Raw genomic sequence first — 15,740 nt, forward strand, 5'->3', positions numbered from 1 at the left:
CTTTCCAACCCTGCTCCCAGGATGAGCGGTTGTAAATCTCACATGAAATAGTTTGTGCAGTTCCTCAGGAATGACTTTAGGTTTCAGGAGTAGGATGCTATTGTTTGACACGCTGATGGAGCAGTGTCAGGAAGAAAAAAATTTTCTTTTACCTTTCTTAGGTTCTCCAGGTGGCATTCTGTAAGTTAGACTGGTCAAAACAGATTAATAAGAGAAAAGCTGGAGATTTTTGACATGTGCATCACACAGCGATTGCACCCAGATATCAGTAACATAAAGTGGTGTTTTGAACTTGGGTTCATATACCATTTTATGCTAAAACAAAAAAAAAGGCACTTGAGTCTTTAAGGTCAGGGAGACAAGTTACAGGAAGGTGACCAGGAAGAACATGGTAAACAAGAATGTTTATTAAGGTTTGTCTTGCAGACTTAGTCTTGACTTCATCATTGGTAAGAGTTGTAAAAAGTCCCCCCGTTCCTAATTTGAAATTTTCATATATTCATCTTTACCCCCAAAATTCCATTTTTAAATACTATTATTATTATTTTTTATGGAAGGAAAACAAGCCCTGTTTTTAAAGTTTTTTATGGGCCTGTTGGTTCCCAATGGTCTTTAGCTCAAAATAACTCACAAGCCAGTGAGGCATATTTTAGGGTGGCATATTCTGGTACCTTTTCAGAGTCAGGGTGACTATGTTTACATCTCAGTTCTACCATTGTGCCTTGGGTAAGGTAGTTACCTTCTCGGAGTCTGAGAGTAAAACTATTATCAGTGGAAGTGGAATTCTTGGGGTGCCGCAAGGAAAAGAATTTCCTGAGGCCCCCACGGGAGGATGGGCTTTTGTGGAAAGTTTTAGTAATGATGTAAAATTAAGGAGGTTTCCCTCCAAGGTCCCATCTCTGTCTGTCTGACCATGGAAGAAGTCCAATCTTGTCTGCAGCAGGGCCAGAATTAAGGCCCCTGCCCAGTTTTTGCTTCATATTAAAGTCCAGCATCTGGGTAACTTTAGTTCATGTTACCAGCTATAGTCCATTGTGTGTGAGGTCTGCACAGTCAGGTACCATGTGGCTGCTTAACGCCATATAGCTATGAAGAGAACAGGTATGTGCAGGTCACAGAGCAAGAGAATACAAGAGTGAACAACAAGAGAGAGGGTATTCTTTGGTGATTTCAACCCGGAACTTCCTTTGCGAGCTTCTGATGGGGTCCACCCCCTAGTCAATTCATTGTTCCCCCAGCCAGACTGACATACAAGTACCTTCCCTACTTCACCCTGACTTCAATGTATATGTGCCCATGTCCCCTTTGTTGGACACCTTCCCTCAGTGATCTGCAGGGAATGGACCAGTGGTTCGCTGTAGCTTCCTGGCAAAGCTGCCCAGGTGACCATGCTTATAATGCCTGGCCTCCCCTTTGTTCTCTTCCTATATTAATATTAACTAGCTTTTTATGACAATAACAAAACTACTTCCTAGCTTTTTTCAGAAATTTAAGTGAAATAATGAGTATGACACAGCAGTGTCTAACACATAAGGATGCTAAGCTATCATTATTATTAATTACTAGGGGCCCGGTGCACGAAATTCGTGCACTGGGTGTGTGTGGGGGGGGGGGGTATCCCTCAGCCCAGCCTGCCCCCTCTCACATACTGGGAGCCCTCAGGCGTTGACCCCCATCACCCTCCAATCGCAGGATCGGCCCCTTGCCCAGGCCTGATGCCTCTGACAGAGGCGTCAGGCCTGGGCAGGGGACCCTCATTTCCCCCATCACTGGTTCTGCCCCCAGCCCAGGCCTGATGCCTCTGGCCCAGGCATCAGGCCTGGGCAGGGGACCCCCAGACCCCTCCAATTGCTGACTCTGCCCCTTGCCCAGGCCTGATGCCTCGGCCAGAGGCGTAGACCCCCATCACCCTCCGATCGCCTGATCAGCCCCTTGCCCAGGCCTGACGCCTCCGCCAGAGGTGTCAGGCTTGGACAGGGGACCCCCATCTCCCCCCGATCACTGGCTCTGACCCCCGCCCAGGCCGGAGGCCTCTGGCCCAGGAATCATGCCTGGGCAGGGGACCCTCATCTCCCTCTGATTGTTTGCTCCACCCCCCGCCCAAGCCTGATGCCTCTGACCCAGGCTTCAGGCCTGGGCAAGGGGACCATCATATCCCCCCAATCCCCGGCTCCGCCCCCCCAGCTCCCCACGGTTGCAGACTCCGCCCCTGCCCAGGCCTAACGCCTCTGGCCTGGGCGTCCGGCCCGGGCAGCGGGGACCCGCAGCTGCAGCGGCCCCACGATCGTGGGCTCCGCTTTAGGCCCAGGCAAGGGACCCCTAGCTCCTGGGACTGCCAGCTTCGACCGTGCCCAGCTCCCATCGCTGGCTCCACCCCTACTTCCTGCTATCACTGGCCAGGGTGGCAAAGGCGCCTGATTCTCCGATCATGGCTGGGGGGCAGCTCTTAGCTCCCCACTGGGTTTCCGATCACTGTCAGTGGCAGGGGGCTCCTTCCTGCTTTCCCTTTCGCCTCCCTGCATTGTGCCTACATATGCTAATTAACCGCCATCTTGTTGGCAGTTAACTGCCAATCTTAGTTGGCAGTTAATTTGCATATAGCCCTGATAAGCCAATGAAAACGGTAGCGCCGTACGCCAATTACCATTTTTCTCTTTTATTAGTGTAGATTACTAGAGGCCCGGTGCACGAATTTGTGCACCAGTGGGGTCCTGCAGGGCTGAAACTGGCTCTCTGACATCTCTCAAGGGGTCCTGGATAGTGGGAGGGTGCAGGCTGGGCCGAAGGATCTCACCGGTGCACGATCAGGACTAGGGAGGGATGTGGGAGGTTGGCCAGCTGGAGAGGGACCATGGAAGGGACCCAGCGTGTGTCCGGCCCCATCTCGCTCAGTCCCGATCGGCCAGACCCCAACAGCAATCTAACCTACCGGTCAGAGCATCTACCCCCTAGTGGTCAGTGCACATCATAGAGAGCGGTTGAGCAGCCTTAGCATATCATTAGCATATTACACTTTGATTGATTGAATGGATGACTGGACAACCGGACACTTAGAATATTAGGCTTTTATTATATAGGATTACTATTACTATTGCACCACTAATGTGATTTGGAAAGCGCTGGGAGCTTTGGTGGTTCCTGAAATAATCTTTCTAATTAAATGACTGCTTATGGTCCATGCTTTTAAGACCAAATTCTTAAAGGGCTTTTAAGAATTCCTTCCTTACAATGAATTTGGGAGTGGGGAAAGAATAGCCCATCCTTTTCTCCCCCCTTTTAATTTTATTCTCATTTTATGTTCTTTTTGAACAAAGACATTTCTTTCATGTCTGTTTTTCCCACTCTCATCTTAGCTCCAGGGACAACATTGCTCTAATAGTAATAACTTCTTCAGGAGTGATTCTCAGATGTTTTGATGATTTTTATCTCTGGTTCTCCTTTGTTTGTTGTCTTCATATTCAGATTTTTTTCTCCTGTTATGTTAATATGGCAGCATTATGAGCCCCTTGAGAGTAAGTGCCTGGGAAATTTGGGACTTGCTTAGAAGAAAGGTTTTCTTTTATTTTTCAAGAAATTGAGCTTGTATTGAAAAATGTGTTGTCAGGAAATATTATTAGCTTAATATTTTGGTCTTTGAAAATTATCTCACTTTTTCTAAACCCACTAGATAGTATCAGATATAATTTTATAATCTAATTGTTCCAAGGAGACAGTGAGAACAATGAATTTTTCTTTTGATGGTGACTGTCTTAATTATGATTAGTTTTTCTCATTCTATATATAATTGATATTATTAGGCAAAAAAAGGGCAGAACTGATATCACAGGTCACTGGTTTATTTTACAAAATATACAGTCTTGTATCTCACGTACTAGTGTATGTTATGTGTAGCCTGTTTTAGTTTGCCTGGAAATTTTTTATCATTTAGAATTTAATACCATTTGGGGTGAAACCTCCTGTTGTCCATATAAGAGTAAATTTCTTCCTCCCTGTTCTTTGTAATCAACATGCATTTCCTTCCAGTATTTATTGAAAGTTGGTTAAGGAAAAGGACGCTGCAGTCTGATAGACATAGGTTCTAATCCAGTTACTCCACTTACTGCTCTTCATTGCACGGTGTTTTCAACGCCTCTGAGTGTTAGTTCCATCTTCCATAAACCGACAATGAATTCATAGACTGCCTTAGGTTATGCTGGATAGCAAATGATCTTAAAATTCTCAGTGGCTATGACAACAATAATGGATGTCTTGGTCATGCCACATATCTGTCATGGGTTGGTTGAAGCTCTGTTTAAGTTGTCTCCACTTCAGAACTTAGACTGTGGAAGAGGGAGGAAAAAGAGACATGGAGAACCACAGGCTTTAAACCTTCTGCCCAGAAATAGAGACTGTCACTTCTGCCCACATTTCATTGGCTCTTGCATGTCACACAGCTGCTCCTGAGTATAAGGCAGCAGTGATTCTAACAATACCACAAGAAGATAAACCAGAATAGTTGGCAAACACTGATATAGGCTACCACTGAAAGAATAAAAATATCCTAGATCATCAAGTGAGGGGTCAGGTGAGATATATACAAATTGCCCCACAGAGTGTTTGCATGTTTATAAAATGCAGAGGAGGTTGATCTCTTTGTATTCCCAATCCCAGAAACATAGTTTAATGTTTAATAAATATTTGCTTAGCTGCATAATTTTATATACCAAACAACCCTAATTAGGGCAGTTACAGTACTAGAACATTTTTCTACTGTGTACTGCCTAACACATGAAAAAAAAGTTATCAAAAACTAACCTCACTGTGGATAATCATACAATAGATAAATGAGTTAAGTATTGAATTTTTAAGTATTTTAAAATAAATCTTTAACATCTGTCTTTCCATTAGATTCCTTAATTAGTTATATCATGTTTAAGAGAAGCCAATAGAATTATCTGAGCTGAATGCTCAGTCTAACTGGGTTGTACTTTTCCCATTAAATTGACCAGGTAATTGAAAGTGTGTGGGTGTTTTTTTTTAAATTTGTTCTTTTAGTGTTTAGTAGATTCAGTCTTTTTTTTTTTTAATGAGAAAAAAGGCAACTATATGTTTACTATACATGTACATGATCATATTATATAATGTTTGAATCACCACCGCTGTTACTGTTTTCCTTTTCATTTTAAAATTAAGACAGTAAAGTTGACTCTTTTATATGTGTTCAGTTTCATGAGTTTTTGCATGTATAGATTCATGTAACTTTGACCATAAGCAGGTACAGAAACTCTACTGATTTCCTGGCCTTAGCTGAGCAGAATCAGAATTTAAAACTAAAATGAATAATATCAGTTGAAAATAAATGTGTGTATAATTACAACTCTTAGGATTTGAACATTAGTATTAATGTGTACTTTTATCTCCATAATATAGTGTCTGCTTATTGACTCTGACACTGAGGTGAAGTGATGATGGTAAAGAAACATCGAAATCCTTTTAGCATTTCTGTGAAAGCTAATAGAACATTTGTTTCAACTTACTTTAATGCAGATAACTGAAAATGTTAACTCTTTGCAGTTTGGAAGTGAATTTTCTGTTATAATAAAGTTATAGATCTTTAAATTGGCTTCTGTTCACAATATCTAACCCTTTTCATTTGGAACATAGGATTGGAAATACTCTCTTCTCATGCTCCTAATTCACTTCCTGATGCCACTAATGATCATATATTTTTAGACTGCTGAGAGTAAATGTAGGTGTTGGCAATTCACTTAGTGGCGGTTGCAGTGTTATTAATGAAATAATGGTTAAAATATGACTTACTTTATCTTGACTTGTATGACTCTGAGAGTGTTGAAAGTGACTTCAGCAATAGGATGTCCTGGAGCACAAGCATTTTGTGCTACTTAGACCTTTAGCTAGAAGTCTTTGTAGAACTTCCTCTATGTTGAGTAAGTGATTGGGTCTTGCAGTCATTCATTCATTCAACTATATAATTTAAGTATTTTAAGGACAAGGCATCGATCAACGAGATGGGGAGAGACAGACAAAGAAGTATACCCTTGGGATATGAGCATGTACAGTGAAATTGCAGGATGGGGAAATAGTGCTAATAGAAGTGTATGTGCTCTGGCATTGAGAATAGAACTGCCTACCAACTGCCTGGAAAAGTGATATTTAAAATAATAATATTGCTACAGCAGGGATGAACTTCAAAAACACGCTAAGTGAAATAAGCCAGACACAAAAGGATAAATATTGTATGACTTCATTTATAGGAGGTACCTAGAATAGCGACATTCAGAGAGACAGAAAGTAAAGAGGTAAGAAGAAGCAGGCATTGGGAGTTATTGTTTAATGGATAGAGAGTTTTAATTTGGGATGATGAAAAGTTCTGGATATGAATGGTAGTGATGATTGCACAACTTCTGTATGTACTTAATGTCACTGAATTATATACCCCAAAACAATCAAAATGGTGAATTTTATGTTACATATATTTTACCACAATAAAACAAAAAACAATGGGAACCATGAGACTTTTTCATTTATAGCCTTACCCCCATTCTTCTAATCAAGCTAATAGTTTTGCATGAAATGACATATTTAATAAATTCTAAAATCCTGTTCTATTTAATTGAAAAAAATAAATAAATTACATAGTTTAACATGGGTGACCCTTGAAAACATTATAAGTAAAAGAAGCCAGCTACAAAAGACATATTGTATGATTCTATTTATATGAAATGTCCAGAATAGCACTTTATAGAGCTAGAAAGTAAACTAGTGGTTGGTTGTTTAGGGCTGGGAGAAAGGAATTGTAGACTGAGGGATATCTATTAGAGGCTGCAAGGGGGTACAGGGTTTGTTTTGGGGGAATGAAAATATTCTAAAATTAGATTGTGGCAAGGGTTGTGCCATCCTATCAATGTAGTTTAATTTAATTGAATACTTTTTATGGGTGAATTTTATGATATGCGAATTTTATCTCAAGCTATTTTTAAAATGCTTAAAGGTAATGATGTAGTTTCTGTTTTTTGAAGTATTGTCTTTCTTAGTCATGTACCTTAGGTTTCTTGAAAACAACATGAGAGCATTTTATATTTAAATTTCAGCATTTTAAATATGCATATACTTCCTAACAAAGCTATCATCTGAGAGGGCTTTCTGATTGGTAATTATCAATGTGAATGCAGAGACATCTGAATGCAAGTATTAATATATTTTATAACTCTCACACATTGAGGGACTCTGTTAAGCTGGTAGTGTTCATATTCGAAGCTAGGTCAAATATGATTAATTTGATGAGGGCAATAAAAATGAAACAACATTTAAAGAAAAATGTTCTCATACACAGGGTTGCTTTTTAAAATTAAGCCTGTTTTCATTCAATTCATTATTTTTTCTTTGCTTTTTAAGTTTATAAAAATGTGGCAAATCTTGAAATCATTACTAGTTTGTAATAGGAGAGCTCCATGTAAAAGCACCAGGTAGAAGAAACACTACTATTTTGGTAATCTGGTTAGCTGTTCTCTGGTCCCTACATAGAAAATGGTCACCATCTGTATTCTAAACAGCCTTGATACATCAACCCTTAAATTATAAATGTCTTTATAGTAAAATAGATACTGTTTGCATGCACACTTGCCTGTGTACTCAGGCTCTCTCGCCTGGGTCGGAGCTCAGGCTGCTCAGGGCCGCCGTTCTTCTGGTAGCCGCACTTGAACTAAGTGCCCCTTCCTTTCTGATGCACCTAGACCCCAAATACCATTTTCATACGATAGTACACTGCGAATCCCGTCTGAAGCTCCTTTTAGAAATAGAACCAATAAAGTGTCTGAGTTTTACTTATGTATACATTGACATATATTTACATATAATTTTTAACTTATTCCAAAAATCAAGACAGGCTGATTACATGCTTATTTACCAGCTTGAATACGTGCTTGTTTACCTGCTTTAGCCAATTACTAATTGAAAATTTGTCTTCCTATCAAATAGCAATTATATTTTAGACCTCTCTCTATGCATACTGATGTGGTTCTAACCTATATATCTTTATAATTTTGGGGTTGCACTTGACACAGTCCCACCCATTATAGAGATCTAGAGAGAGGACAAAAGTGTAACCCCTGCTCCATCTTAGAAATCAATCATATTGCAGAGCAGAAGCAAGAGAGCTCTTGGTAACTCTAGGAACAGGTTACACAGGAGGAGTCACAGAGGAGAAGGCATCCCTTGTATGAGAAGAATCACAGAGGAAAAGTCATCCTCTTATATGAGAGGAATCACAGAGGAAAAGTCATCCTCTTATATGAGAGGAATCACAGAGGAAAAGTCATCCCTTGCATGAGAGAACTTTAGCTATAAGCTGAACCTACAAACAGAAGAATTTGGACAGGTGAAGAGATCAAAGGTTATCTGGAACCAACAGTGCTGAATGAGATCAGGATAGAAGAAAAAACAAAACAAAAATATTGTTTCTTTCAGGTACATTATGTTCAGTCATGATTCTTTTAGTAGGCAAAATATAGGCTTTAATGAAGGGCAAGTTTATTTTTATTTTCTGTTCTGGTGCCTACCATTATAAAGTTATGAGTGGGAAGTCTTATTTTGAGATCCAAAGGGGAAACCCACCACATTTACCCTCCTTGTTTCCTATTAACGGTTTAGTTTGTAAATGGTCATATTGTGAGAGGGCAGGCTTCCTCCAATGAGTTCCTGTTCATAGCTGTAGGCCACCCTGTGTCTTTCTAGAGAAACTACACTACCCTTTCTGGTTGTGGTCATATTTGCTGGGTACACCCTTTATTTTATGTAGATCAATACAAATGACCTCTCCTTCACTTACTAGGTAAGGGAACTAGCTTATTGAAAAGCTGTTCTGCTTATTGATGGGTTTCCATTAATCTGTATGAAAATGTGTTCCCATGGATTTTACATACTCTCCAAGTAATAAGATTAGATCATTTTTTTGGTTGTTTTAATCCTCACCCAAGGATATTTCTCCGTTGACTTTTAGAGAGAGGGAAAAACAGAGAGAAACATCGATGTGAGAGAAATACATGGATTGGTTGCTTCCTACGCACACCCTGACCAGGGCCCAGGCTAGGGAGGAGCCTGCAACCAAGGTTTGTGCCTTGACCGGAATTGTACCCAGGACCCTTCAGTCCCCAGCTGATGCTCTATCCACTGAGCCAAACCATCTAGGGCAAGATTAGATCCTTTATATATTTATTGTTACATATAAGCATGTACTGGATTATTTTATTTTCACAGTAGTCCAGTAGCCCTCTGAGGTAGAGATTACCACTGTTTTCCATTTTACAGATGAGAAAACCAAGGCATAGATACTGAGAGTGAAATTTTATTTTTCAAGTTTTTTGTTTTGTTTTTCCCCCACTATTTGGGAATGTTGATATTCAGGTGTGGAGTATGTGAAAGGCAGAGAACCATAGCAGAAAGCCAACATAGTTACTATAGGGCAGCCGTGGGCAAACTACGGCCCGCGGGCCGGATCCGGCCCGTTTGAAATGAATAAAACTCAAAAAAGAAAAGACCGTACCCTTTTATGTAATGATGTTTACTTTGAATTTATATTAGTTCACACAAACACTCCATCCATGCTTTTGTTCCGGCCCTCCGGTCCAGTTTAAGAACCCATTGTGGCCCTCGAGTCAAAAAGTTTGCCCACCCCTGCTATAGGGTATGTCATGATCGGTGTTACCCTAAGGCCTGCTGACTAAATATCCAGCCAAGGATTGTAACAGTTCTGTGAAGGGAAGTTTCTGATAATATGTTGATCAGTTATTTTTCTGCTAAATAAATTCTTCCACTCAGTTCCAATACATTAAACAAGTAGTAACCAAATATAGTGAGGCATATATATATATATATATATATATATATATATATATATATATATGAAATCTGGTAGTGAAGGTAGATAAAAGATATCCATGAGTAATATTATCTGGTTATTTGAATTTCTTAGCCAAACAGATTTTTTAAAACAACTAAGCTGCTACCAAGAAGGTGACTGATTTAATTGCTCTTCCACTTTGGTAAAAATGCCAATTTTCATAGTCAATGGAAAGAAAATGGAGAAACAGAGGGCATGCTTGATATATATGCATGACTTACCCCTGAATAACTAGGAGATGACCCTATGGAATTAGCTGACTCTTTGGCTCCATGAAGTCCCTCAAAATATTGTTCTAAGGGTAAAATCAAATAACATGTCAAAGTACAGGACTTTGAGAACTGAAAACCATTGGACACATGCAAGTTATTAAAAAGAAGGTCCTGCCGAAACCGGTTTGGCTCAGTGGATAGAGCGTCGGCCTGGGGACTGAAGGGTCCCGGGTTCGATTCCGGTCAAGGGCATGTACCTGGGTTGCGGGCATATCCCCAATAGGAGATGTGCAGGAGGCAGCTGATCGATGTTTCTCTCTCATCGATGTTTCTAACTCTCTATCTCTCTCCCTTCCTCTCTGTAAAATTTCAATAAAATCTATTTAAAAAAAAAAAGAAAAAAAAAAAAGAAGGTCCTTTCTTGACATTTGTATCTCTATTGGATTCTTTGCATTCTTTTTGTCCTCTCCCTCCCTCCGTCCCTCCTTTTCCCCTTCACCTCCACCTCCTTTCCTGTCCTCCTACTGATGAGGACACTGCTTGGAACAGTGGAGTTGGGCTAAATCAGCCATATTTCTCATTGTTTGCAGAGACGGTTATATTACAACTTTCCTTTCATTACTCCTTTGCCTCCTCCCTTTGTATCCTTGGAGGAATTTTAAAACAATCTCTGGGTTTTCTAATTTGTTTCACTCAAACTTGCTCTCCTTAACTTTGCAAGATAAATTCTTCATCCTGTTCTCCCCTTATTTCTCTTCTCTGACTTGGCGGCGTTTTAAAAGGCAGATGTCAGTAGTGACCAGGGCAAGGGTCATTGTCTGGTTCTTTGCCTTTTGCATAGTAAATTCTCACAAAATGTGTTCATTAACTAGCTAGAAAAGAAACAGGTGAGTTATAGATTAATTTTTCTCCTTCATTATTTAAAAAAATAAAGTGTTGATGTGTCCTGAATTTGGAAACTTTATTCAAGTACACAGGATTATATGGCACCAACTGTTTGTCTTAACTACAGTATGGGGCAAAAGCAGGTTTACAGTTGTTCATATGGAAAATGATGCAATAATCCTATCTAATAAAAGAGAAACATGGTAATTAGCCATATGTCCGCTACCCTTCCCATTGGCTAATAGGGCAATATGCAAATTAACTGCCAGGCCAAGATGGCGGCCGGCAGCCAGGCAGCTTGAAGTTAACATGCGGCTTGCTTGCTTCAGTGACGGAGGACTCCAAAGTTCCCCGCCGGCCGCTGCTGGCCTCTGAGCTTGCAGTTTGAAACATTGTTACAAATATAGAAGCTAAACAAAACCCCAGACACCTCCTTTCAGCCAGCTGGGATCTCAGAGCTGGAGTTGATACAGTGATTCGATTACAGAACCCAAACAAACCAGATACCTGCTTTAGCAGCAGAGGCCTCAGAGCTGGAGCCAGAGCTAAAGCTGGCCCAGAATTAAAAAAAGAAAGAAAAAAAAGGAGCAGTTGGGAGCTTCAGTCACCCGCCAGCCTGAAAACAGCCCTCAGCCCCTCACCCAGACTGGCCAGGCACCCCAGTAGGGACCCTCACCCTGATCCAGGACACCCTTCAGGGCAAACCAGCCAGCTCCCACCCATGCACCAGGCCTCTATCCTATATAGTGAAAGGGTAATATGCCTCCCAACACCGGGATCAGCGGAGCCGCAAGGCCTCCGGGCACCGGGAACAGCGTGACAGGGGGCAGCGCCCAAACCCCGATCGCCCTGCGGCTCTGTGTGCGACAGGAGGTGGGGCCAAAACCTCCCTATCTGCCCTGCTCTGTTTATGACAGAGGAAGGCGCCCCAACCCCCTGATCAGCCCTGTTCTGTGCCTGATAGGGGGGACCTCCCCAACCCCCTGATTGCCCTGCGGCTCTGTGTGTGACAGGGTGCAGCACCCCAACCCCCTGATCAGCCCTGCTCTGTGTGTGACAGGGTGCAGCGCCCCAACCCCCCCCCCCCCACGGGCCCTGCTCTGTATGTGACACGGTAGAGCCATAATCTCCCCATCGGCCATGCCCTGAGTGTGACAGTGGCGGCGCCTCAACCCCCTGATCGACCCTGCTCTGTGGATGATAGAGGGCGGCGCCCCAACCCCCCCCCCCCCCCGGCCCCCACGGGCCCTGCTCTGTGTGTGATGGGATAGAGCCATAACCTCCCCATTGGCCCTGCCCTGAGTGTGACAGGGTACAGCGCCCCAACCCCCTGATCTGCCCTGCTCTGTGTGTGACAGGGGGCGGTGCCCCAACTCCCCTATCGGCCCTACTCTGTGAGTGACAGGGGGGAGCTCCTCAACCCCCTGATGGGCCCTGCTCTGTGCGTGACAGGGGGTGGCGCCGCAACCTCCCCATTGACCCTGCCTTGAGTGTGACGGGGTGGTGCCCCAACCCCCCAATCGGCCCTACCCTGATTGTGACTGAGGGTGGCATCGCAACCTCCTGATCCGCCCTGCTCTGTGCATGACAGGGGGTGGCGCCCCAACTCCCCAATCGGCCCTGCTCTGAGCCCGACCAGGGGCTGCACCTAGGGATTGGGCCTGCCCTCTGCCACCCGGGAGCAGGCCTAAGCCAGCAGGTCGTTATCTCCCAAGGGGTCCCAGACTGCGAGAGGGCACAGGCCGGGCTGAGGCACCCCCCCACCCCCCGCCCACGAGTGCACAAATTTTTGTGCACTGGGCCTCTAGTCTATACTAATAAAAGGGAAATATGCTAATTAGACCGGGCATCTTCCAGACGTCCTTTTGGACAAAGCCACGGTGGTGGGGGCCGAGGCAAGAGGTGGTTAGGGGTGATCAGACAGGCAGGCAGGTGAATGGTTAGGAGCCAGCAGTCCCGGATTGCAAGAGGGGTGTCCAACTGCCGGACATACCCTGAGGGCGTCCCAGATTGGAGAGGGTGCAGGCCGGGCTGAGGGACCGCCCCCCATGCACAAATTTTGTGCACTGGGCCTCTAGTTAATAATAATACAGGAATAAAATAAACTTGTTTCACATTCTCACAACTGTAAACCTACTTTTGCTATTAAACCACCCCAGTATTGCCGTTTCTCCTGCTAATACAACAGGCAGAATATAAAGCTGCTATGAGGCAAAGGAGAAGTGTTTATTTTGAAATATCAAAATTATTTTTACTCTTTAGGCATTACATGAGTTTATCTCTGTTTTGTCACCTAAGAGAAATGGTGCATGTGAGGAAATAACTCTGAAGTGGAACCATCCAAAAGGAGTATTAAATTCCTAAATGTCATCAGAGCACACCGCAGGTGACATTCACTTTGAGAGCCTACATGACTCGTTTGTGTTCAGCTGTGTTTATTTGCTTCCACTTGTGAGAGCTGATCTGAGGGAAACCATTCCCTGATATGTTAAGGTGATTAATGTTTTCTCCTTCCCTATTTTTACAGGAAATGGCGAAAGTCCTTAATCACCCCCGTGTGTATGCTTTCCTGCACATACCGGTGCAGTCCGCCTCGGACGCCGTGCTCATGGCAATGAAGAGAGAATACTGCGTGGCTGACTTCAGGAGAGTGGTGGATTTTCTGAAAGAAAAGTAAGTTTCTTAGCACTTAAGAAAATGATCATTTCTTTTTTTTTCTTTTAAAAGCATGTGGCAAAATGCACTTATTGTAGCCACAATTAAAGGCACCAGAGAAAAGGTGAGACTTCTGAAGCTTTCAGAGCCTTTGCATCCTTAGGCACCTTGATGTGGTTTTTTGCTTTCTCTCCACCTTCCATCTGTACATCATACAGTGTTAATTTGTGTAGGATTGCTAGTGCTTCCAAGGCAATGTGTATTGTGATCATTTTTATACCTGACCCACTAGAGGAAAACTGCTTTATGCTTTGCTCTACTTAAAATCTCCTTTCATGTGGCTTTTTGAATTTGCAGGCTGGTTTTGACATGGAGGGAGGCCACATCATGTCACTACACAATCAATAATTTTCTACTAAGTAGAATTTCTTGAAGAGTCTCTGGAACGCCTTTGCTTTTACATGCTAGCCCTGTGCTTTATTTGAAGAATTGTGAATTTATAAGAAGGTTTGGGGATTCTATTTTTTTAAAGTTCAAATTGTTGTTGACCAAAATTAAGGCATTTTACACAATCTCAGGCATGAATGATCATTTTGTTTCCACCAAAACACTTGCAGTCCATGATTATATTCTTCAAAACTCCTCCTCATCATCACCAACATTGAATGCCTTCTGTGATTGTACAAGGAAACAGCAGTGCCAGCCAAGGTCACAGAACTTTCTCAAGTGGAGGGCATTATTCTCCCTCTGCGGATATGTCATTTATCTGGCATATTTGTGGCATGCATCTTCCTACTTTCCATAATTTTCTTCATATTTCTTTCTTCTGTTGTTTTTCTTAATTAAGACAACTTTTATTTCCATCTTCTTGTTTATAATTATGTACCTTTGTACCATGTATTTTATGGTTACGATGGTTTTATATAAATTGCAAGCAATTATTTTTTCCATCGTCCATTAGTCACTTATCCTGACTACATAGAGATCTTTTAAAATCTTTTGCTTCTGTTTTCTTTCTCCTTCCTTCCTCACCTTTCCTTTATGTGTCTGTCTAATATTTTTAGTCTCAAATCATTTCTTGATTATTCTAACCACCTGAAATAAAGACATTTAGTGTGCATTCCGACAAATACAGCTAATTGTTTGAATATTCAAGCCAGTGAGTAGAAGGTATATATATTCTAGGATTCCAGAATAATGATCACTAAGTATATACAACCTCCAAAGTTAGAATATGGAAGAATGACTGATCTCTATCACCTCTCATACTTTCTGATCTTGAAAAGAACTGAGGTCAAGGCTAAAGAATAGGATTTTTATATTAGATCTATCTGTTGTTGGCCTGTATCTCATTTTTACATTTATTCTTGCTTATTGTAGGTAAACTTGTCTCGTGTAGGAGTCCTTTTGGGCACAACAGCAGCAGTGAATAGAATGTTTTCAAAATTGAAAAAAAAATCCTTGCACCTGTGACATTTCTTTTTTTTTTTTCTTTTTCTTTTTTTAAAATATATTTTATTGATTTTTTACAGAGAAGAAGGGAGAGGGATAGAGAGTTAGAAACATTGATGAGAGAGATTGATCAACTGCCTCCTGCACGTCCCCCACTGGGGATGTGCCCGCAACCAGGGTACATGCCCTTGACCGGAAATGAACCCGGACCCTTGAGTCCGCAGGCCAACGCTCTATCCACTGAGCCAAACTGGTTCGGTGTGTGACATTTCTTGCCTCTTGCTTACCAGAGCAGTAGTAAATAATGTGCACAATTCATACCTGTTGCACAAGGTTTTGCCAAGTGCAGACATGCATCCTGTTGTGCAGAATAGACTAGAACACTTTCCAAATGGTTTGTTGTATTCATATGATTCAGTGAGGTTAAGGAATCAGCACCTCTCTTTACCTCCATTTGGGTGAGTGATGACTCAGTTGTTTGGGGAACTACTGTGGCTACTTCACTGGGCAACAATTTCACAACAAGTTCTAACCTTTTATGTTGCTCCAAAGATGGACCTGTTAAATTTGTTGCATCTTGAACAGTTTCAATAGCATCCATGAGCTATATAGAGGTCAATGATGATCACGTCAAAGTA

General features: G+C 42.1%; 1 protein-coding gene across 3 annotated transcripts in view; it reads left to right on the top strand.

Annotated features, from left to right (window-relative positions):
• Positions 1–15,740, top strand: part of CDKAL1 (CDKAL1 threonylcarbamoyladenosine tRNA methylthiotransferase) — a gene marked incomplete at its 5' end in the record, with an annotated part of 671,369 nt that overhangs the window by 425,495 nt on the left and 230,134 nt on the right. For all 3 annotated transcript variants that reach the window (XM_081086812.1, XM_081086813.1, XM_081086811.1), the window contains one exon: positions 13,523–13,668. In XM_081086812.1, the coding sequence (XP_080942938.1) occupies positions 13,523–13,668 (146 nt within the window). The remainder of the gene's footprint in view (positions 1–13,522; positions 13,669–15,740) is intronic.

Source organism: Myotis nattereri, assembly GCF_964212035.1.
Source record: "Myotis nattereri genome assembly, chromosome: 3".
Taxonomy (NCBI): domain Eukaryota; kingdom Metazoa; phylum Chordata; class Mammalia; order Chiroptera; family Vespertilionidae; genus Myotis; species Myotis nattereri.